The sequence below is a fragment of the Stegodyphus dumicola genome, chromosome 1, assembly GCF_044657685.1.
Source record: "Stegodyphus dumicola isolate Sdum_Otavi_A_Nest chromosome 1, ASM4465768v1".
NCBI classification, from domain to species: domain Eukaryota; kingdom Metazoa; phylum Arthropoda; class Arachnida; order Araneae; family Eresidae; genus Stegodyphus; species Stegodyphus dumicola.
In genome coordinates this window covers 296289131-296314628 of record NC_140768.1, presented here as the reverse complement: position 1 = coordinate 296314628, position 25498 = coordinate 296289131, and the positions used below count along the sequence as shown (strand labels likewise).

The 25498-nt window shown below is 32.9% G+C and overlaps 1 protein-coding gene across 1 annotated transcript in view; it reads left to right on the top strand.

Annotated features, from left to right (window-relative positions):
- The window catches only part of LOC118196674 (uncharacterized), a 53482-nt gene that overhangs the window by 4660 nt on the left and 23324 nt on the right, over positions 1–25498 (top strand). Inside the window, exons 2-3 of the mRNA XM_085808761.1 lie at positions 449–592; positions 7685–9388. Of these exons, the coding sequence (XP_085664887.1) occupies positions 449–592; positions 7685–9388 (1848 nt within the window). The remainder of the gene's footprint in view (positions 1–448; positions 593–7684; positions 9389–25498) is intronic.

Genomic DNA, 25498 nt, shown 5'->3' with positions numbered 1-25498 from the left:
AGTGATGACTTCTCAGATGCACGTTTCCATTTCATCAGTTAATTTAGCATCATCAGTTTACTTTTTATTTTCATTATAAGAAAATTTTAGAATAAAGCTGTTTAAAAGTATGATTATGATACTTACGCTGGTTTATCTTGAGGTATTAGATTCCTTTGGATAAAAACATTCCGTCTGAGAATCATGCAGCTATAAATGTTTTACTTGTTACTATGTTGTTAAATGCCTATTTGAAAAAAAAAAAAAAAAAAAAAAAGATTAAGAAATGTTTGTCATAATATTGTTGGCGATTTTGACAAAACTACTGAAATTAATTTCCATTTCATTTCTTTTACTTATTTTTTTAACTTATAGGTATTGCTTGATTCATATTACTTCAGAAATAATGCTTTTGTAAATGATTATGATAATAATTCAGTTTTAATCGTTTTATCTCTAACTCTCACAGCCGCATTTTCAAGGCAGCTATGTAAGAAAAAAGCAGCTGCGTCTGTGATTCTCTGGGGAGTTTTATTATGCACAACAGGAGTTGGATTGTGCTTCCTTGTTACTGACATCATATTACTTTCACTGTTCTGGGGTCTTATTTTTGGTAAGTAAGTGTTTCTCCTCCCCCCTTTTTTTTTCAGTGTTGCAAAGTTATTTAACACGAATTCTCATGTTGTTTTTCCAACCTATATATTTACTAAAATTAGATTCTTGATAATTAACTTCACATATGTTTGCATTTAAGTTTTTATACCTTATTTAATTCTGTTCCTCTGTTTGCTCGGAATTTTTCATGCATACATAAAGTTTGAAATAACAGTACAGTTTCCAACGGAATTAAAATATATATATGTAATATTTTGGCAGTGGGGCACATGTTAATTGTTTTGATTCCACATCTTTATTCAATTGAAAGGCATATTATCACTCTTTACTAAATAAAAGTAAATTTAAATTCACTGTGTCATAATTCGAACAAAGAAAGGGAGAAGAGCAGCAGCACAGGTCTTAGCCAGCAGAGGGAGAAAGCGGTCCTGATACTGTATTTGTGGCGTTTTGATGGATGTTTTGCGCAAGGAGTTGTATTCCTGAGTTTTTCAGGGAGGTGACTAGAGTGTTAAGGTCATCAAATATCCTTTTTGCTTCTGCAGTAAGATTTGGAGAAGGACTGTCATTAGTTTTGATGGCTTCAGCAAAAGACATATTGATAATAAACCTATCAGCATATGATTTCATTTGTTCTTTTTTAGCTTGCTTCGGGAGCTTTTCACAACCTTTAAATGAAGCTGTGTGGTCTAGCCCACAATTTGCACATTTAGCAGGTGCATCCTTGTCTTTTTGACAGGTTCTTGAGTCATTCTTGAGTTATCACCACATTTAACACATCTAAAGTCATTGTGGCAAGCAGCTTGTGAATGGTGAAATCCTTGACATCGGAAGCACTCGACTGGGCCAGAGCATCCTTTATATGGTTCGACTTTGATATGTAATCCACAAATTTTGGTTTCTTTAGAAATGTCTTTAGATTTTTCATTTTTCTGCAGAGTGATAAGAAAAAGTGGAAATTTTTTAACTTGTCCTTTAAATCTACGAGAGAGTTGATTGACACTTATAACTTGGTAATTTTTGCTTAAAAGTTCTTCTTTGATTTCATCAGGATCTGTGTCCATCGTAAGATGACGGAAGACCACTTTATGATTCTTCTCATCAGGCAAGAGAAAGGAGTGATATTTAATTTCCTTTTTGTTCAGAATACTTGTCATTTCTCTATGAATGTTGACATGAGAGACTTTAATTTTAAAGCCTTCTTTTTGAATGTAACCTGTGTAATCAGATTTGTCTGATAATTTATGTTCTGCAACTAACGCTTTTAGTTTTTTCCAATCAAATTTTTTATCATTTATATAAATAGCAGGTGGCGCTTTGCCTTTTTTGTTTTGATAGTTTTGTATTTCTTCATTTATCTGAAATTCATTTGGAACAACAGAACTAGTGTCTATTGATTCTTGACTATTAATGGAAGGAGTAACAACTGGTTTGAGCTGAGAAGGATTAATGGGACGAAAATGACCCTTTTTCCTTTTACCCACACTACGATCTCCTTTGGGTTTTTGTTCAGTTTCGTTACCTGAACTATCCATTTCTTGTTCGAAAGGGATTTCATTTGAATTGTCTTTATTTGGCTTATTAGGTGTGCCTTTCATACGTTTTCTTTTGACAATTTTCCATTCACTTTCTGTAGGTGTAGAAGGAGTTTCTTCTTGATGTTCTAATGACTCTTCAATTTCTTTGTGAGCAGTAATTAAGGCATCATACACTTTTTGAAGTAGATCAAATTCTTTGTCTTCTTTGATAGAAAGATTTCCATTTTGTTTTTTAATTCTCAGCTCCTCAACAGTAGCCGCAAAAACTTTCAAAAATGGTTTCTTCATTCATAAGCAAATTAATGCAGTCCGGCGCTCCGGAACCAGACCCACACGAAGGTGTTCGAAGGTAATCGTCATCATTAGCAGCAAAACATTGTAATAAGCATTATCATTATATTACATTTTAGTCCCACATAATAAAAAATAGTAGGACATTTAAAAGTAACTATTGTTTACTTCTTAATGCATTTGATTAAAACCATATAATTTGGAAAGGTTCTTTTCACGCTTATTTTATATTTATAGAGTTTTCCAGAATACTTTTCCACAAATACCCATGCTTCCTTTTCAAACCAAATTTAATTTCCAACTTTTAAAATTTTACTAATTTCTTCCGGTCGTCTGGTATTTTGACGTCTACTGCATTTTTTTTTAAATTTGATTTTTTCCCCATCCATTAGAAAAATTGTTAGAAACCTGGGAAGTAAGTATTAGGTTTAAACTTAAATAAATGAATAAATAAAAGGAAAATTTAAAAAAAACTGAAAAGTTTCAGATTTTAAATTACATCAAAAGGGGCGATTTTTTAAACATTTTGTCTGTTACCTTTATTTATTAAATATCACATTCTTCGCCCTTAAACCATAAAATTCAATTCAACAGAAATTTCGCAAAATGGTTTTAAATTGAGCATATCTTTACAATTTCCGATACAGAGTCTCGTGCGCTGGAGATATTTTTTTTTTCCTGTTCAACGTTGCCATTGCTCCCTTTGAAATCCTTGAGTTTGTTAATCAAAAATTCGTTAAGGTTTTACAAAATAGGAAACCGATAATAAAACAAATTCCAAATTTGGCTTCCACATGACCATATTCGCAGTAGGATTGCATCATTTCAAATTCGATAGATCTATGTACCCCAGGGATGTCAAACTCATAGGTACACTTGGGCCAAACGAACAAGGTTTAACTTTAGGCGGGCCGCAAAAAAAAAAAAAAAAAAAAAAAAAAAAAAAAAAAAAAATCAATATTCATAGAAACGTAGATTTATTTCGAATAATACAATAATAAACATATATATATATTTATATAGAAAAGAACAAGAAAAATTTAATGTTTACGTCCTGATACTTGACATCTCTTCTCTGCTATTATCTTTCCTATTTCGGGAGAAATTTTTTTTGCAGTGATAACTTTCAACGCTGACCGAAGGTGAGCATCATTAATACGGTTTCTAATAGGAGACTTATTACCTTTCATGACTGAAAATAACTGCTCGCACCGATAAGTGTTACCAAACATGGAAATAATTTCATATGCGAATTTTCGAGTATTTTTAAACCTGGCTGGTAAATATTTGTAAAATTCAGGCACGCCCACTTCAATGAATTTTGCTTTCAAATTTGAGTTGCATTGAATCTCGATCACCTCCATTTGCATATGGCTCGGTACTGAGTCAATATTTATTGAGAAAAATCGAAGAAAACAAAAAAAAAAAAAAAAAAAAAAAAAAAAAATTGTCTTCGAGGGAACTAAAATTATTAAACCTCGTTTCAAATTCAGTTGTTAAATTTGCAACTTTTTCTGCGTATTTTTGATACGAATCATCTAAACTTTATTATTAAATCAAGTATCATCTAAACTTTATTTATTCATGCTGCACGTCGGGAAGTGCGTGAAATCTTCATTTTTAAGTTGCTTTTCCCAAAGAACTAGTTGACATTTGAATGCTTTAATTATGTCAAACATGTTCGTAATCATATGATCTTTTCCTTGTAACGATAAATTTAAATCGGTTAAGTGTTTGGTTATATCAACCAAGAAAGATAAATCTTGTATCCATATTGGATCGTAAAACAAACTTACGTCTTGATTTTTCGTTTTTAAAAACTGACGTATTTCTTCTTTCAAATCCCAGAATTGTTTGAGAATCTTGGAGCAAGATAATCAACGTACCTCGGTATAGTAGGACAAACCCGAATATTCACTATCTAACTCACTTAAGAAAGCAGTGAATTGACGCTGATTTAAACCTCGAGATCTTATAAAATTTATAACTTTTTTTATATATGACAAAACATTCTCCATATTTATTACTTTCGTGTATAGAACTTCTTGATGTATAATACAATGCATATGATGAATGTTTGAACCGTGAATTTCACTGTTTTTCTTAGTAATACTACGAAGCCCTTGTTTTTCCCGGTCATTGATGGAGCGCCATCTGTAGCTACAGAATTTAATTTTGCGAAAGGTAGATTGTATTTCTGCAAAAGTCCAAAAACACAAGTAAATATATCTTCTCCTGTGGTAGTACCAGGCATCGGTATTAGTTCCAGTAATTCCTCAAAAATGTTAAAATTCTTGTCACAAGAACGAAGAAACACTGCTAATTGAGCTTTGCCACTAATGTCCAATCTCTCTCGTCACAGGCAATGGAGAAACTTTCGAAACTAGATGATTTTGCTTTGATCTGATCACTTAAATTCGCGGCTAAATCAGTAACTCTTTCCGCAACTGTATTTCGAGACAATGAAATTGATTGAAAAGCCTTCACATTTCCAGGACAAGCAATTTCTCCAGCTTTCATTAGGCATTTCTTGATGAAATCACCGTCAGTAAAAGGCTTCGAATGTTTAGCTATCAACTCGGACAAGACGTAGCTTGCATGTACCGCCGCTTCACTTTCTTGCAATACTTTACTAAACATGGACTGTTGCTTTTTCACTCCTAACTTGAGCTCTTTCAACTTTTCTTCTCTCATTAATCCTTCGTAATTGTTATATTTCGATTTGTGTTGTTCGTAATGACGTTTAATATTATATAACTTTGGTACATTAATAGTATTATTACATATCAAGCAGATTATTTTATCTTTTATTTCACAGCAAAAATATTCTAATTCCCATTTTACTTGGAATATTCTATGTTCGTCAGCGATTTTTCGTTTAATTTTACTACCACTTGGTTTTGATATAGACATACTGAATACAAAGGGCTGGAATAAACACGGTTAACGTTGTTAACAAAAATTTATTCTTTCCACAAGAGATAAATCAAAATGCTGAAATATTTCTTCGAAAATATTCTAACAATATCACAAAATGTCAAACGTTTAGAAAAATCAATTCAAAACAGAGAAACTAATTCCATCTCCCAGCGAAATCGCTACAAATCAATCACATCATTAAGTAAACAAACAGTTCGCTAGAACTACAGCTACTACTGAGATGAGTTGTTTGTTCTCGGCTTTTATAAGCTTTATAATTAATTTCTCGAATATACTGGAAACATCTATAAATATCTGGATTTTTGTGGATGGCAACAGCAATTACGAGATATTTATTTATTAGGTATTAAATGCACGCGCTGTTCTATTTTTAACCCGTCCAACGCAGCTGTCTTTTCAAAAATCGTCTGCGTTGCTAAGGCAACATGAAGCAAATCTAATTACAATTCTAAATAAAAAAAACTAAATAAATAAATAACTATGAAATCCATAACAATATAAATTAAGTAATAATTAATAATAAAACAAAGTCATGCACATGCATGCACCAATATATCGTACAAAACTATAATTGGAAAACTGAGACCATGAGTTCGGCTACATTCGGCTATCGGGGGATGCGTACAAGTTCTGAGTGCACGTGTCCCCCAAAAGCCGAAGGTAGCTGAACGCAAGCTACTCACACGCATTCGTAATTTAAGTAGTGTGTGTGTCAGCTCACTGTGAGTAATCTAACAACACTGAATAAATTATCGTTAATTACTTAGCAGTAAACATTTCATTTTTTTCTTCGTCGATATGTTATTTTATTATTATATATTATTATTTGCCAATATATTGGCCGGGCCGCAAAAATATTTGTTGTGGGCCGCGAGTTTGACATCCTTGGTGTACCCTATGTACCGTAGTTTTTATCACAATGTGAGAAATATACATACATTTATGCAGATTTTTCATTATGTAATTTCTTCAAATATAATGCAGGACTCAAACATTTGGTGGCAACAGTTTGAAAAGTGGAACTGACATTTATAGCGAACCAACGCAAAATCGCAAAACGAAAACAATAGTCCTTCAGGGACAAAGCCCCATTGGACTAACAAAAAAATTTAAACAAGTGTAACAAGTTTTAATTTGAAAAATTAGAATAATTTAAGATTATTAAAAATAATTGATGTACGATTAGGAAATTCATGTTTACCGAAGATTATATTTTAAGATAAATATACATTTTAAAATCATAACTATAAAGCTGCATCGGTATGGTAACAATTTTAACATAATCGAATATGATTATGAGGAATTAATAAAGTCACAATTATAATTTAAAAAAAGGAAATAGTAATTTGAATTTAAGAGTATTTTTAGAGTAGTTAAACAGAGTTAAAACTTTACCTCGATAGATTCATTCTTTTCAATGTACCACTGAGAACTTGTAAGGTGAAGAAAGTTTACTATGAAGTCTAATATAAAGAATAATGGTTAAATAAATTATGACAATCCCTCGATCTCAAAATTTAATCAACATATAAATCAGTATTAGACTTCTCTTTTTCAAGAAGGAAGGTGAGAAAATTAAGACAAGTAAGAAGAACTAATGCTCTGAATATGTCAAACCATCAAAATAACTCAACAAGCTCATCAAATAACTATCTGGCTCTAAATATATCAAAGTTGAAAAATGTGAAACGGAATCCTTAAAGAAAATGTTTTTAAGATTCATCTTAGATTGGAATCAGGAATAAAATTGTTAATTACGAAGAAATATGTTTAGAATTAAATGCATTGATAATAAATAGAGGAGGTACATTTCGTTTAATACTAAGAAAGCGATATCTGTATACGAAATGTCAGACAGTGATGGTATGTTACAATTAGAAAAAGGAATAGTACTTTTTTCCCTCTCTCTCTCCCTTTACAAAAAAAAAAAAAAAAAAAAAAAAAAAAAATTCTGAATCCAAATTTAAGTAATAATTGCTCACTCAGGAATAATATCTTGTAGGAAACCTTGCTTAGTGGGATCGAAACCAACCACAATTTACCGTAACGTCCATTATTTAAAGTCTCTGCAACGAAACTAATATATCAAATTTTGTTGTTCGGTGTTATTAGAAATAATAAAAGCACATGAAATTACACTAATTTGAAGTACTAATACAAAAGAATATTTATTATATTTTCCATGAATGGTTTATAATTGACACAGGAAAATGAAGACAAAAAAATCAAATGAAATTCTTTTCTTATTTCCATCGAATACTGTTTCTCTAAACTTATACTATACTATTAATGAGAAACTAATATTGAACATTCTGTTTTAGGATCTGGATGCGGTATGGTTTCACCTTATGTAAGAATGGAATTTATAAAACAGCATAAACAGTCCTCAGTTTCTGCTTCTGCGAGTTCAGCTGGACTCAGTTTTAGTTCCATAATACTTCCTCCGTTCTTAGATATCCTTATCTACAACTATGGTATCAATGGCTCTTTCTTCATATTTTCAGCCATCATCTTAAATTATATGCCACTATCATTGCTTGCAACTTATAACATTCCCTTTCATCGGCTTTATTTCAAGTGGAGAATAAGAAAGAGAAGCAAAAAATATTCTCCATCATCTCTAGAGCAAAACATTGGTGCACATAATTTTGCAATAAGTGAAAGCTTTACAAGTGTCTTCGAACCTGATATAATACAGAAAATTTCTCCTTCGTCCGATCCCTCTCCCATTTTTGCTGAAAATTCGAAATTTAGTTATCCTGTCGTTACCCAAATTACGAATACAATAACAAGCCAAGGTAGCGCTGTGAACACCGAAATTTCTACTCTTTCAGAAGTTTCAGAAGAGCAGACATTTACTGATAATGTACGCTTTTGCAATGGGCCTGAATCTCAGATTATAAATGAGATAAAGAACTATGAAAAAAGTCATCAACCATTTGAAGAAAATTCTACAGATCAAATTACAGTTTCTGATTCTGAGCCGGAAAAAACTATAGCTCAGAATAATAAACAATGTCAAACGTATTACCCTTGTAAAGCTGTTGTTTCTAACATTAAACAAGAGACAACACAGCATCTCGATGACAAGAAATCATATCTTAAAGAGAGCACTCTGAAGCCAGAAACAGCAAATAATACCGATAAGTTTGATTATAAATCGAAAGTTACCTCTGTGCCATTACTACCTAAACAACCCCTATTAGACATAAAAGTTCATGTTGTCGAATGTATTTTCACTAGCAGTGCACAGCACCTTTATGAAAAGGAAATTTCTGAGTCAGTTGTTCCCAAAAGAAGTGGATACAGAAAGCATTCTAACTCATTACCATCTGGTTGCTACAGCGATATAGATTTCACGACTTTTAATTTCATAAAAAGTAACAAAGAATGCTGTTCAACTCGTGACCATCAGCTCAATCCTATACCTACTATAGGCTCGATATTAGAAGTTGAAGAAAATGACGTATTTAAAACTCTTGCTTATCAGAACAAAAATAATAATGACCAGAAGAATGAAAAAACGAATGTTTTGATATTAAAAGCAAAGAAAATCTTCAAGACTCTTAACATATTGACAGAACCTGCGTATGTATTCATAATTTTAACATTAGTCGTATACGAATTCATTCTAGTAGCACTACTTATGATATTCGCAGACGTTGGAATAGAAACTAGAAATCAAGATTTCAGTCTCAAATGGATATTAATTGCATTTGGCATGGGTGGCTTATTTGGCAGGCTAAGTTTCAGTCGTATTGTAAACTGCTTGGCAGATAGGACGTATTTAATTGCTGCTGCAATATTCGTGTTAAATGGATTGGCAGCAGCTGGTGTTCTTTGGTCAACTGACCTCATTTTAGTGACAGTATTTTATGCAATTATAGGAGTGCTGGAGATCGGTGTGATGCAAATTATTCCCAAATTAATTTTGCTTTACCTGGACACACATGCGGAGCCTCTCATTCTTTCAACTTCAAGTTTTCTGTCTGCTATTGCAGTTTTGATTATACCATATGTAATAGGTAAGTAACATCCTTTGTTTTACTGCTTAAACTTTAGAATTTTTTTAAGATTTTCTAGCGCTGAGTATTATGTTTTCTTTGCAACGTACTAAAATGCTCGCTGCAGTATTTTAATTTTTAAGCATTATTGATCTTAAGATTATTTTTATTTAAAGAAACTATAATATTGTAAAATATAATGCATAAAAAATGAAGAAAGAGAAGTAATCTCTAAGAAAAATTCGATTTCTGGTTTTCGAAATTTGATATCCCGGAATAAACTTTATTCTTCATGGTAAATGTTACCGATTTTGTAGCAATATGAAAACCTATATCCTCTTACGTAAAGTAAAAACTACAAAAATACTTCTACTCATTTATGAGCAATTATTTCTGTATTTTTTATTTCACTAATTTCCTCGTGTTGTAACATGAATACGAGGTTTTTTTTTTTTTTTTTTTTTTTTTTTTTTTTTTCTAAAAGTTTTCCACGAAATTATACCTCTCTAAACCAGACAGCCATCGTGCAATTTGTCATCATTGGTTAATTGATCGAACAATAACACAGCCTTCAGTTATATAAATATTGAAATTCTGATCTTAAGGTCATTAAATTGTTACTGCATTTCGTAACGGAATTTAGATCTTTATAACTGAATGTGGAAAGAAACTTAAATTTTCTGAATCTATATATTGAGAGTTTTTCGAGTCCTTCAGATAAGCATCAAATGTGGAAAGCTAAATTCCCTTGAGAAAATATTTGAAAAAATAAAAAATATAAGAGTTTATAACAGCATCTATTTCATATGGAACTCAGTGCCGCAACGAGTTTGATATTGGTCATCTAAATAGCAATGAAACTGGAACACTTCCTGTATCCTTGAAATCTATATGTATAAAGATCATATTTTCTGTTTTCCTTACTCAAACTTTCGTGGAGTACTTGGATAACCCATCCGGCTAGCAACTGGAAGGGATGGTTTCGAACCTTAGCGATGTCAGTTCACGTTTCTTACGTCTTCTGCATCGGTAAAGCTAAAGATTCAAAGATATTGCAATTAGCAGCAAAATTAAATTTTAAATTCATGTTTTTTCTTAACGTACGGATAAAAAAAACTATTCCTTTCAGTCTTCATTTCATTAACTTTAATGTCATGTTAAACATCATTTACATGGACTATCTACATAATAAAAAGGTTGTCTTTATGAGGGAAAATGGCTCATATTTATTTTACGCCCATAGTCAAAAGCCACTAAAGCATGAAAATAAACATACTTTCATGTGAGCAGTTTTAATGTATACAGCTTCTGTGAATACAAATAAATTTACAAAAAGAAAGGAAAGAGAAAAGTTCTTTTCCTAAAGGTTAGTAAAAAAAGAAAAAAAAATTAATACCATATATTTACCTCCCGTTTTAAGCAAAATCTCAGTCAATTACAATATTCAAATTAATACGTTCATAGTAACTTCCGCTCTTAGATGGATTTATTAAAACCTGAACGGGGCTTATAAAGCATTCTTAGACTCGAATCCAGTAGGATGTTAATCTATTGAAAACTTTAATCAACAGCTTCATCTTATATGAAAAAAAAAATGTCACTATAATTAATTAAAATTACGAAATATTTTTTGTAGTAGTAACCCACCTTAAGAGAATATCGTTTACATAGCTGCAGTAGTAATCTACCTTAGTAGGGATACTTTTATATATCTTTGGAACAGATAACTTAAAATACGTAGAAGATTACCTTACATGCATCATAAAAAAATCCCTTGGCCTAACACATTTCACCTAAAAGCAAAATTTGAACAAATCACAGTTTTGTTACTTATACTCTTTCAGCATTTATTTTAGGTATAAAACAAAATAAACTGAAATAAAATATATAAAAAACTTTTTATAAATTAAGCCTTCACAATTAAATGTCCACCAATATATACTAAAAATATTCACCAATGTATACTAAAAATATTACAAAATTCAGAGCTTCATATCTTTAATGACTAACCATTTCACCATCCTGATATGTATTTTGATAACTTTAATTTTGCATTTACCTGTTAACGTTATGTTCTGGATATTAAAATATTTTAACCAAAATAAAAATGAAGTAACCTTTTCGTCATCGGCATACAGTTGAAATATATATACAACATTACAGATAAAAAAAAATCACTATTGATACCTGATGCTTTTGCAAAATTAGAAAAATGATTCATAATTAAAGTGACTTTTTTAAAAAATAATCGAATTATTTTTTATTAAAAAGTAACTTTTCATTTTTTTAAGACACAGAAATCGTCTGTTTTTTAACATAAAATTATATTATAATACAGGGTGTTTATAAAGTCCCGGATCCATTTTCATGTTTAATAACTCATAAAATAATAAAGATAGATTAAAATTAATAACATATAAATGGTTAGATAGACTCAAAAAGTTTCACGACCCTTGTCAATGAACTTCCACGTGTGCCCCCTTCGTCGCACGGAGAATATAAAGTCGATATTCAATTTCACGCCAGGTACCGGCAAGCACGTCGGCATCCACAGAGGCTATTGCGGTTGTAATTCTGGCTTTTAGGTCATCAATGTTCGACACTCTCCTCCTGTAAACGTTGTCTTTTACAAATCCCCAAAGGAAAAAGTCCATAACATTGCAATAGTTGCCAAAAACAAAAGAGAGAAAAATGCAATTAATAAGCAGACGATATTTAGAAAAGTACAGATATTTAGCCTGGAAAATGAAATTATCTGAAATTAACCACACGCGCAGACGATATTTACAAAAGTAAAGATATTCAAACCTGAAAAGGAAAATATATACGTATTAAGTTATTCCATCTATAAATGCCATAAGTTTGTTTATATCTTCATTATTTGAGTTATTAAACATCAAAATGGGTCCGAGACTTTATAAACACCCTATATTTAACGTTATTTAGTCATTTAGTTAACTTTAAAAGTTAATTTTATGGTAGAAAAAGGGTTGGACTCACACAGAATTTATACAGTTAATCAAATTCTCTTGAAATTCCAAGTAACAATTCCACAAAAATCATAAGCGCAAACAGGAAAATTACAGTTTTGAGAAATCCAAAATTAAAGGCGTAATTACCATCAAAATCTTGTAAATTCACATTATTTTCATAATATTAATAAAGAAATCTAGAAATAAGCAATGAAAGGTGGGAGTCTGAGTTTTCGTATGATTTCAAATGTAATTATATTTCTGAAGACTATCAGATTAAAAATTGAATGACTGACCATTTAACGTAAATTAAAAATTGAATGACTGACCATTTAACGTAAATTAAAAATTGAATGACTGACCATTTAAAGTGTTTACATACATTTTATTCAGCTATTTCAGAGGAATCGTGCATGCAACGAACGAAAATCATATTTCAATAGAATCTTAAATGAAAAATTAACATTGTAAGCACATTACTTTTTTGGAATGAAAAAATAATATAGACAGATAAGCTAACGAGTTATCTTTTCTATCACTTGTAAATAAATATTTCTATGAAATTGTATACAGAAGCGTTTTATAGACATTAATTAGTTCGAAGGATTTAACGTGATATATTTGCTGAAATTCAAATGTACACAAATCAACTGACCCTCTATAAAAAATGACAAAAATTTAGAACTCTGGTTAACTATATCTATATACTATTTTTATCAGGCGTTTGCCTTAAAATACGTGTAAGAAATCAAACTTTAATACGCAAGCATAAATAAATTAAACTTTTTGTTTATTTAAATGCCCATAAGGCGCACTAAAAAGGAAAAGCTAATTTTTTAAATATATATACCAGTTTTAAAACTATGATTGTTTAAAGCATCGTCATCTTGGATGGTTTCTCTTAAAAGAGAAGCATCTAAAAGCGAGGCTATTGTTGTCACTTGTTGCCTCTTCCTAGTGCGAACCCTCAGTTCCCCCTCCATTCCGTTTTAGCCACCAGTTGTTTCGTACCAAGAAAGCGCGGACTTTTTTATGGTTTTACGTCCCTTGCTATTCGATAGTGGAAGATTCTTTCATATTCTGGTCTCCCTCTTTTCAAGGTTCGTTTAAAATTCTGACAACTTTTTCAGCTTCTGTACTCTTAGCAATTGAGTTTGATAAGGGTAAGTTTGATTTTCTTCAATAATTTCAATGTTTTCATTTTAATATTTTTCCCTTATTTACATGATTCGCTCCAGAAATTAGGATTTTAATTTTCTTTACGCAAGTTTTTTTTTTTTTTAATTTTTTTTTATTTAAGTATATTTTCTAAACAATTTATATTTCAATTTTGAAATATAAATTGTTTAGTAAATATACTTACTTCTGTGCAAATTTTTCCTTTCTTTAAGTTTCCTTTCAAAGTTTCTGTTAAAGGTGCTGCTATAGATGAGAACATGGGAATCTAATGATAATAATATCCCGCTAATCATAAAAATGCTCTGACTTGACATTTTGTGGATGGCACTGGAAAATCAAGAATAGCTTTTACTTTCACTTTACTTGGCATTCTTATACTACGAGCTACAATATGTTCTAGATATTTTACTCTATCTTGAGCAAATTTACGGTTTATTGGTTTAATAGTTAAACCAGCGTCCTTTATTTTGGACAAACGGCTTTCAGGTGACTTAGATGTTCTTCCCAGGTGTTTGAAAAGATTGCCACGTCATCTAAATATGGAACAGCAAAGTTTTCACAACCGTGAAAGATTTCGGCCATCATTTTACTAAATGAAAATTGTGCATTTTTAAGTCCAAAAGGCATCCGTAGAGGTCTAAATGTGCCAAAACTTGTAACAAAAGTGGCTAATCTTTGAGCATTAGGTGTTAAAGGTATCTGCCAGTATCCCTTTGTCAAATCCAAAAGAGTTATATATTTTGCGACTGCTACCATTTCTACTCGTTGTTCGATGTTAGGCAAGGGAAAGAATTGTGTTTTTGTCAGCTTATTCAATTTTCTATAGTCGATACAAGGTCTTGGATCCCTCCCTGCTACTTCCACTAAAATCATAGGAGAAGTGCAATCTGAATCTCCTATTTCAATTATTTTATGAAGCATTTTATCAATTTCCGTTTTTAATATATCCGTTTGTCTAGGAGACATTCTATACGGTTTGGGTGGATTGGGCTGTTTTCTGTCAATTGAATATCATGCGTTATTAAATGAGTTTTTCCAGGCTTATTAGAAAAGATTTTTGAAAATTGAGCATCATATCATGCAATTCTTGAATCTGTTCTTCATTTAGCTTATTACTTAAGGAACTATTTTCTTTAATGTCCTCAAAATCGAACAATGTTGGTTCAGAATCAATTGTTGGAAATTTTCCTCCATATCATCAATTTCAGATTGATCTTCTGTAATCATAAGGTTAACTGATTCTGCTCGCCTATGATAAGGTTAACATGGTAGACTTGCACGTTAACATGGTAGACTTGACTAAATTCATTTTTTCCCTCGAAACTCACAACATAATTAGTTTCGGATAATTTCTTCTCAACCTTTCCAGGACCTTTCCATTCAACTGCTAGTCTGTTTGGTTTATTCGTTGATACAACTAATACCAGTTTCTTTACTCTTATATGTTTGTAAATTGTACATTTTTTTCTTTAAAAATGATTGAATTATATTGTTTTTATCTTCCGGTTAAGGATTTTATGCCTTTAGTAAATCTGTGTGCAATATTTTTAGAATTATAAGCAATTTTAAAGTTGTTTAATTGCCGCTAAGCCTGTATTTAATGGCGGCCATTGATGTTTACATTTGAAACAGGAGACTAGTGGATTTGTTGCCAATCTAGAGAAACTTAGCTTCGCAACAACAAAGATAACGCATTCATTTATTATTGCCAATTAAATCATGCTTAATTCTTTCTGGAATTTTTTCGAGGAAATAAGCGTTTGAGATTTACTTCGTAATTTTTAATATAGATATTTTTAGTTTTTATGTATTTTTGCCTTCTCGCGAAGTAAGAACTGAATTAATTAAATGAGAAATACTCAATCGTCTGTGAAAAACTGTTTCTTTTTTGTTTTATTTGCTTAATTTCTTTTAGACATAGTTCTAGCTTTATTATATTATTTGAATAGAACATTTGGCAACGATTAGATAATTCTTTAAATGATATATATTTTGTGCATTCTGAGTTATAATATGAATGAAATATACAGTGTCTCACAAAAGTGATGGGACACTTGTGCTTTACAAAAGGAAACTGTAATAAAATTAATTAAAAAACATGTAAATATTTTTTGTGGGTGTGTTTCATACTTAAATTTAGTAACAATTATTACATTACATACATTTTCTCAAAATATTAAAATATTAATTTAATAAAAAATACAATTGTTTAGAACGGAGCAAAAAATGCCTCACATAAGTGATGGGACACTACGTACTATGCAACAAAATCGTCTGAAGAAAGCAATAAAAATATCTTTTGGGGTATTTATTTTTACTCAAAAGCAATTGGCAATAATTTATAAAATCGTCTGCAGTATTTCTCTCCAGTTTGTTTTGGAATTTTTGTGTTTTTTAGCTCTGTGCAGCCATGAATGCTAAACGAAAAGAAACTTTGCCTGAAATTCGAAAATTAGTTATTAATTTGCATATTGAACGTGGAAAATCTATCAGAGAAACTGCTGAAACAGTTAACTTCAGTCATTCAACAGTTTTCAATATCATTAAACGATATAAAAAGATCATATAATTCAGAATAAAAGACCTGGCCGACCATCAAAGCTATCCAATGGAATAAAGCGAATTATCGTTCGAAATATTAAAAAAAAATCCAAGAATGAGTGCTCCTAAAGTTGCTGCTGATTTACAAGCCTTATATGGAGTAATTGTTAATTCTGAGACTATTAAAAGAGTAATTCGATCTACTGGATATCACGGTAGAGCAGCCAGGAAAAAATTCTTCGTAAGTGAAAAGAATAGAAAACTCAGACTGGCTTTCGCAAAATCCAACATAAAAATAAGAATTCTGATTACTGGAACGAAGTTATACTTCCTGATGAGAGTAAATTTAATATATTTGGTTCTGGCAGTAGAATCTTGGTGTGGAGAAAACCCAGGGAAGAATTTCGCAAACAGAACTTGGTGCCTACAGTAAAACATGGTGGAGGAGGAGTTATGGTATGGGGGTGTATGTCGTCCGCTGGAGTTGGTAATCTTGTTTTTATTGACAGTATAATGGATCAGTATAAGTATACTGCCTTTTTAAATCAAAATTTAAAATCTTCAGCACGAAATTTGAACCTTCATAACGATTTTAAATTCTACCAGGACAATGACCCCAAGCACAGTGCTTTGAACGTTAGACTCTGGCTGCTGTATAACTGTCCTGAAACAATAAATACACCACCACAATCTCCAGATTTAAATCCCATAGAGAATATTTGGCAAGAATTGGAATCAAGAATTCGCAAACACACCATTTCTTCAAAACAACAATTAATATCGGTGCTTCAAGATGAATGGGGTAAAATCACTCCAGAAATCACAAAAAAATTAGTCGAATCCATCCCAAGAAGATTAAATCATGTTTTAAAAGTAAAAGGAAGTCCAACAAAATATTAAAACCTTTTAAAAAGTAAAATTTTTGGATAAATATTTGATGGAAAAGTAAGTGTCCCATCACTTATGTGAGCCATTTTTTGCTCCGCTCTAAACAATTGTATTTTTATTAAATTAATATTTTAATATTTTGAGAAAATGTATGTTATGTAATAATTGTTACTAAATTTAAGTATGAAACACACCCACAAGAAATTTTACATGTTTTTTAAATTTGTTTTATTGCAGTTTCCTTTTGTAAAGCACAAGTGTCCCATCACTTTTGTGAGACACTGTAATACTGTTAAGTAAACCTAGCGCCAGAGTGTCGCTATGGTAAACAAAGTGAATTTTAAAGAATGCATTTATTCTATTGTGGTTTATGCGCTGTCAGCGAAGTAGGTTTAATTCAATCTAATAAGTTTAAATAAAATGCAAGAAAAAATGCGCATAATTTAATATTCCGTACAAGGAAGTCATGTGGTGTACACATCAGATTTTTTCGTCATTGGTTTCCTTTAAATTGTTATTTTTAGCCTTACAGTAATTATTCAGCAATATATTGCAAATACATGTAGCACAGCTTTTCAACAAATCATGCAGTGATTTGCCACACACACAAATACCTTTACTCATCCCAAATAATGCTTTCTCCGTGATGAGAAACATTAATACAGAAAAAGTTGATTGTTTGGTGAAATATATAACTTCTCGTACATTTTAGATATTAGGATTGTAAATATTTTGAATGCAGAGGTATTTATGAATGTCAAGAATTAGTTTTTTCCTGCAGAGATTACAATTTCAATGCTTCAATACAGATCTACAAACATATCCATAAATGTAAATTAGACACACTATATCTTTTTCTGAAATATTAACATCATATGATTGATGCAAAACATCAATAAATTCATCATCAATAATTCTATTATTGTCTGGTATTAGAGTTATAATTCGATAGCCACAGGACTGTGTAGAGACATTAGGTTAATTAGAAAAGCCGGAGAGATGAAAAATTAGCAACCGCCTTCGCCGGGAATCGAACCACGGTCCTCTGGAATACCGGCCCAGCGTGCAGATCCATTACACCCCGAAGGCACCCTAGGAAAATAGGAGACATACCTTATAACTGTACATAATCGAGTACTTGTTTTGTAAACATTATAAGGTATTTCTCCCGCCTTCTTAGCATGCCTTCGTATCATAAATGTTTGCATAATTCTGAAATTTAAAAAAAAATACTAAATCGAAACTTATTAAATTAAAAACAATTTTAATAATTATTAGTGACTTCCTTGGACTTGTCTTGCAGAGCAAAGTTTTTCGAAGGAAGGGTTAATATTAGAAATAGATACTCTTAGTTCTTTTTCTATATTTAGCTGAGATCCATATTTTGTCTTCAATGAAGCCACCGCAGAAAATCCAGTTTCACAAAGGTAGGATGTTGAAAATGGTAATAAAATGCGAAATGCTCTTGTTTTTAGTGCAGAGAACTCATCATTCACTCCTGCCCAAAATTCAAAGAGTGATTTATTACTAAATTGTCTTTTGGTTTCTCCACTTGTCGTGAAGTCTATGAAGGTTTCTTCCTCAGCAATTGAGAGCCCTTCGGGAGTATTTTGAAATGGATCTCTAACCCACTCGTAACTTTCTATCAGTGTCATCAGCAAGAAAGTAATTTTTAAATTCTTTGTCAGCATGGCTATATGATTTTCAATGGTTACAAAAACCATTTTTACATGTTGTTCCTTGTAAGTTTTAATACAATCATCCACATTTTTACATATTGTTAGGTTTTTTTGCTTTACATTACTGCTCCACAATTCCAATTTTCTACAAAAAGCATTAACCTTATCATTCGCATCCAATATATGTGTATTTGCTCCTTGGAGTTAAAGATTCAAGTTATTTAATTTCTCGAATATGTCGACCAAGTAGCTGAATTTCATCACAAATAAACCATCGCGAAAATTCTCGGCTTCCGGTCTGTTTTCCTCTTGTAGGAAAATAGCGATTTCATCTCTTAATTCATAAACAGGTTGCAAAAATTTCCCACGTGATAACCATCTTGCCTCACAATAACATAGTAACGCTGAATGTGCTGCGCCCATGTCTTTACAAAGTGCGGAAAATATTCTTGACTTCAGAGGTCTCATTTTTATATAAGTTATTACGGTTACAACGGTAGTTAACATAATATTCAGACCAGGACTCATTTTTTTCGGAAGCTAGAGCTTCCCTGTGGATCATGCAATGTGCCCAGTTGTTCTGGCGATTTTTGCTTTACAAGTGCTTGTATGCTTTGGAATCTTCCTGACATTGAACGAGCACCATCACGGTGCATATTCCGACGCTATTTTTCCATTCTATATTTGCTTCGTTCATAAAATCATTTAAGACAGCAAATAATGCGTGTGCTGTTGCTTTGAGTTCTATTGGTTTGCAGAAAAGTAGTTCTTCTACTATTGACAGATCATCACAAAATTGAACATAGGCAATGAAATGAGCGTCTTTATTAATATCTGTTGCCTCATCAAAATGTATTGAAAATAATTTGTCACGCAACTTCGAGAAAAGCATCTTCAGCTATATCAGTAATTCGACGGGCAACAGTATTGTTACGAATTTGGTATTTAAAAAGCTAATGTTAGTTCAATTGTAAATTAAATGGTTTTATTTCCCGCGCAGTGCAGCGCGTGACGAATATTAAAAGAAGAAAGCTAAGCCGGAAAATTGAAAATACAAGAGCGCGTGCATTAAATAAATAAATATCTCTTTTTGATTTCGAGAAAGTACTAGAAAATTCTAGCGCGTGATTTTTAAAATCTTATAAAAGGAGGAAAACATCTCAGTTCGTAGTAGCGTGGAATATTTAAAGCTTTGAACGAAAGTTGTTTAGTGGATTTTAGAATTCTGAATGTAATGTAAGCAGCAGTACGATGAAGTTCGATACGAAAGTTGTTTGAGTTCGTATTATTATTTTACTCTACAAGTGTGATTCTAAAATTTAGGAAGTGAAGGAAATTTATTTATAAATAGTAAGTGCTTTTCGTTGGTCTCTTTCGAGAGGTGTACTTGGAGTAGCTCATCTGGAAAAGTTCGTGAGTATATTTTTTTTATTTCTACGCTTTCATTATGGGCATTGTCTTGTACATCGATAGGATAGCTTGACTTGGTAAATATGGATAAGATAAATGATTTAGCAATCCTTAATAAGCGCGATATTGTTGAGAATATTCTTAAACATGGCACGATTGAGGATTGTAGGCAGATTATGTCTGAATTTAACTTAGCGTTTAACACGCTTAGAAATGGCTTACGGAAAATCACCTTGAAATGGAGCAATGGCTCCAAAAAACCTATGCAGAGCTTGAGAAGTGTGTAGCGAGTAAACAAACTGCAGGAGATTCAGTGCAAAATATCTGCGGTAGCATCCCGTTAGTTAATACTAGCAATGATTCGACATCTAATCAAACTACAAAGCAACCCAAACCAGTTTCAAATGTTATTCAGGAAATAAGCAAAATAAATAATTATAATGAAAAATGGATTACACCCAAAAAATACCACAAACGCACACTTAGTGAAAGCAGCAGCGCTTCAATGACGTCAACCAAAAATAAATACGCTTCACTAAAAATAGATGATAAAATGGACACTACAAATGTTAGTTCGCTAAACTCACAAGAACACAGTACTAATAATGAAGGTGATTTCATTACGCCCAACAAAAAGGCTAACAGAATTCCGCCGATTATCATTTCAGATGTCACGGACTGGAAAGCCCTCAGAGATAATATTAAGCAATTTACCATATCCATGGAATGTGTACAGAAAGGTGGTGATATCCATATTAAAGTTAAATCGGACACTGAGTATCGTGAAGTCACGAGATACCTAGACGAAAAGGAAATTCCTTACCATACCTTTCCTCTCCCTCAGGATAAACCGATAAGAGTTGTAATCAAAAAATTATCTGTTCACACCAAACCCGAGGACATTATGGAAGAACTAATAGATAATAACATCCCGGTTAAAACAGTAAGACAAGTTACCAAGAAAATAGACAATGAAATTGTCAAACTACCCACTTTCATGGTTGAAGTCAAACGCAGCATAGAAGGCAAGAAAATATACAACATAACGCATATTCTAGATTTGGCTGTTAAAATTACTCCCTTCAGACACACTCCAGGACACAAACAGTGTCACCACTGTCAGAGGTATGGCCACAGTCGTGCTCACTGTAAGCACAAGCCTAGGTGTTTAAAATGCGGGCAAAACCATATTACTACTACATGCACAAAAGACAGAAACTTACCCGGCAAATGTTGCCTCTGCGGAGGCCCCCACATTAGTTCGTACCGTGGTTGCGAAATGCATCCGGATAACTTGAAAAGAAAAATTGCAGAAAAAGAATTCCAAAAAGAAGCGAGAAAAACTTCAAAAAATAGTCCCCCTGATATCAACTTAGAAAATTTCCCACCTCTGCCAAGAAGAAACATAACCCAAAATAGCAGTGAAAATGTTAATGAGCAGAATGCTTCATCCACCAATCAGGACGCAGCTGTCGAAAGTGAGAACTTAGGCTCCGTTTCCAATTTCATAATTTGGCTGAAGAAATTATTCCTGCAAGGAAAAAATCTCTTCGAGCGGTTCTTAAAATCTAAATCAATATTGGAAAAAATCCAAGTCGGCTGGGAAGCCTTTGAACTTTTATCAAGCATCAATTATGAATTTTAACCACATTAACGGTAATTCAAGAACTCACCTCACTGCCCCCAGCAGTTTAAACCTCGCATTTTTTAACGCCAACGGTATTCGCCACAAGAACGTTGAAGTTACAAACTTCCTTAATCACCATAATATTGATGTGTTTCTAGTGAATGAAACTTGGCTCAGACCTAATGATAAGTTCAAGATCAATGGTTACAACGCATTCAGGACGGGCAGAGACCATAACAGGGGCGGCGGTACTATGATATTAATTAAAAGGCATCTGCACGCCAACGAGTTTAATATTCCCAATAGCAGCAGCATTGAAACCACTGCGATCGTTGTGCATTCGCGCACAAATGAGCCGATTGTCATCATCTCGGCTTATAATCCCCCCAGAAACATTCTCACCAACAATGACTTGCAAATTTTTAACAATATCACTCACCCTGTTATTATAGCGGGGTACCTGAATTCTAAACATCATAGCTGGAATTCTCAAAGAAATAACACAAATGGCAACAAACTTTATAGCTATGCTCTTAAGAATGACCTTAGAATTTTTGGACCAACGGAACCTACCAGGTATCATCATACAGGCAGCTCGGATATTCTCGACATTGTAATTACAAAAAATATCCAGCAAATCCCTTTCCTACAGGTGATTAATCAATTAACCTCTGACCATCTCCCTGTTAAATTTACTTACCATGGCTTTGAGAAGACCTTGCCTTTAAAGAAAATTATAAACTGGCAGAAATTCAATAATTCTCTGGAACAATTACCTGCACACCCGGCTCTTGCTGATATTGTAGACACTGAGTACAATATCACTAAGATCAATAGTAAAATTAAGAAAGCCCTTGATGATTCCACCAAATTCAAAGATTATAAGAAAGACAAGCTCCCCGACCACATCATTGAGAAAATAAAAGACAAAAACCGCACAGCAAAAATATGGCGAAGAACAGGCGATCCCACTGTTAAAAGAAATCTGAACAGAAAAATTAGGAACATCAAGACCCTCCTCCTAGAGTACAGATCAAATTGTTGGGACGATTTCTTAGATTCCATTTCTCTCCAAGTACAGTCTGGCGTATTGGAAATTCCTTAAGGAATAATAATAACCGAAATATTGGTCCTCTCCACACCAGTAGTGGAATTGCTTATTCTGAACATGACATGGCTGAAGCCCTTGCGCAGCATCTAGAAAAGACTTTCACCAATCATGCCTCTAATAATGATGAGACAGATCAAGAAGTCGATAATTTCATTAACCACCTAGCTGACAGAAATTGTAATAATCACTTTAACCCAACTTCTCCAACAGAAATAAGTAATATAATTAGCAACTTAAAGTCCAGGAAAGCTCCCGGCTACGATAGCATCACCAATACGGTTCTCAAAGCTCTCCCAAGAACCTACATAGTCCTCATTACAAACATAGTCAATGCTTGTATGAGGCTCAATTACTTTCCGCAACAGTGGAAGCACGCGCAGATAATTACGTTTGTCAAGCCGGGGAAAAACCCAAAGGACTTAAACTCCTACCGTCCGATCAGCCTTCTCCTCAGTTTAGGAAAGGTATTTGAGCGTGTGCTCCAAAAGAGATTAACTCAACATCTAGAGGATAAGATAATTATATGTAAAGAGCAGTTTGGTTTTAGAGCCGGTCATAGTACCGTGCACCAACTACTGAACGTTACAGAATTTATTGCAGACTCCTTCGCAAAAAAGAACACAATCGCCAGCTGCTTTCTAGATCTAGAAAAAGCATTTGACAAGGTGTGGCATGAGGGTCTCCTCTACAAGCTGCACCTTGTTCATCTGTCCATCAGTTTTATTAAGCTCATGAAAAGCTGTCTTAAAAACAGGACTTTTCAGGTAAAAATTAATGACTCTCTCTCTTCAAGAAAAAGAATTAAAAGCTGAGTGGCTCAAGGAAGCGTTCTGGGACCGCTTCTGTTTAATATCTACACGAACGATATGCCGGTTTCTTTGAATGCAAAAGTAGTGAAATATGCGACGACACAGCAATTTTAACCAAGTCGCTAAAACCTCAGCTCGCTGTAGATAAACTTGAAAGCGCAGTAAATATCATAGCACACTATTATGATTCATGGAAATTAAAAGTAAATCCGTCAAAGAGCCAAATTCTCCTTTTCAGACGTCATCGGAAGTTCACTCCTGTGAATGTAAATATAAAAATTAATGATCAAGCCCTAGCAATTGTTTCAAGTACCAAGTATCTAGGAGTGATCTTCGACTCACAGCTGTTATTCAAAGAACACACGGAGTATGCCTTGCGCAAAGCCACCGCTGCTAAAATGTCTCTTTACCCTTTAATAAGAAGAAATGCTAAATTAAATATCAGTCTCAAGAAGAAGATCTATACCAGCTTAATAAGACCCACCCTACTTTATGCAGTGCCTATCTGGGCCACTGTGTACAAGACTTATAGACATAAACTACAGGTCTTTCAGAACAAAATACTCAGACAAATTGTTGACTCCCCATGGTTCGTACGTAACCTGCAGATACATAAAGAACTAAAAATAAGACCCATAGCTGATCAAATTCTCACCACGAGCCACAATTTCTATGCTAAAATAGAACTTTCTCAATACGAACATATCCGTGATCTGATAAATTATGATCCTACTATAGAAATTGCAGCAAAACGCCCAAGAGGCATCTTCCATAACAGTAAATGGTGAAATGTGTATATATTGTACATAGTACTATTATCTTTATTTTATCTTCATTGTGTCATTTTACCAGTGTCTTTGAAACTTTATAGACTTATGGACATGATCCGTGTACCTGGATCTTCAAAGCACTGACCTAATATTTGTCATTTTCGTAATCTTCTTATTGTTATATCAGAGACTTTGTAATATTGTGGACTTATGGACATGATCCGTGTACCTGGATCTTCAAAGCTCTGATTATTTATTGCTAGTGTAAAATGTTTTTCACCATTTGCTACTTCGCTCAAATACCGCCGTCCCTATATGTACATAGTGTATAGTTTCAGTAAATCATGTGCCTCAGTGTTGTACAAGAACTTTAGTGTTTAATTTCTCAGACCAAGACTTCACTGAATTGTGATATCTACTATTTCAAGATGCATTGGCTGTGGACAGTTCACGGGAGGGTGACCCCCACGTGACTACCACTGTCCAATCTGTGTTTTACAGCAAGGATGAATTTGAATATTTTGTTTAGCTAATCTGTTGCACTTAGTTGTGCCATTTGTCTTCATTTACATCGCGATATTAGTTTAATTATTCCAATCTGGATAACCTGTTTCAAAACTTGATAATTATTAATATATCCAATATTTCTCATTGCACGCTTAAGCTACTTTGCTCGGAGTCTGAACTTAGGTGGGTCACCACCCACGTGACAGGCTCCTGCCAATCATCTCCGTCCACTCCACCTACATTTCACAAAATTTGACAAGTTTCGCCTAGTTGGCGCGGCGTAAATCGCCTTAATAAAAACTTAAGTACCAACGCCTTAGGGCAATTTACCAACAGAGACGGTTAAAGTAGCGGTTGGCTACTAATTGCCGCCTAGCCATTGACTCGATTTCGATTTCGAGTTCGTAGTAGTTGCTTAGTTTGTTGTTGTTTACAAAACTGCTCTAGTTGATTGTAGCGAATTCGCGGATTAGTGTTCTTTAGCTGTTTTGAATTACGTTCTATTGGACATTTGAGTAGTTAAAAGATAAGTACTGTGAGATATTGTAATACTGCATGATAATTTGAGAAAATTTAAGCATTTTTGTTGCGATAATAATAAATTTTTGTTCATTTTTCATCGGACTTGTGCATTCATT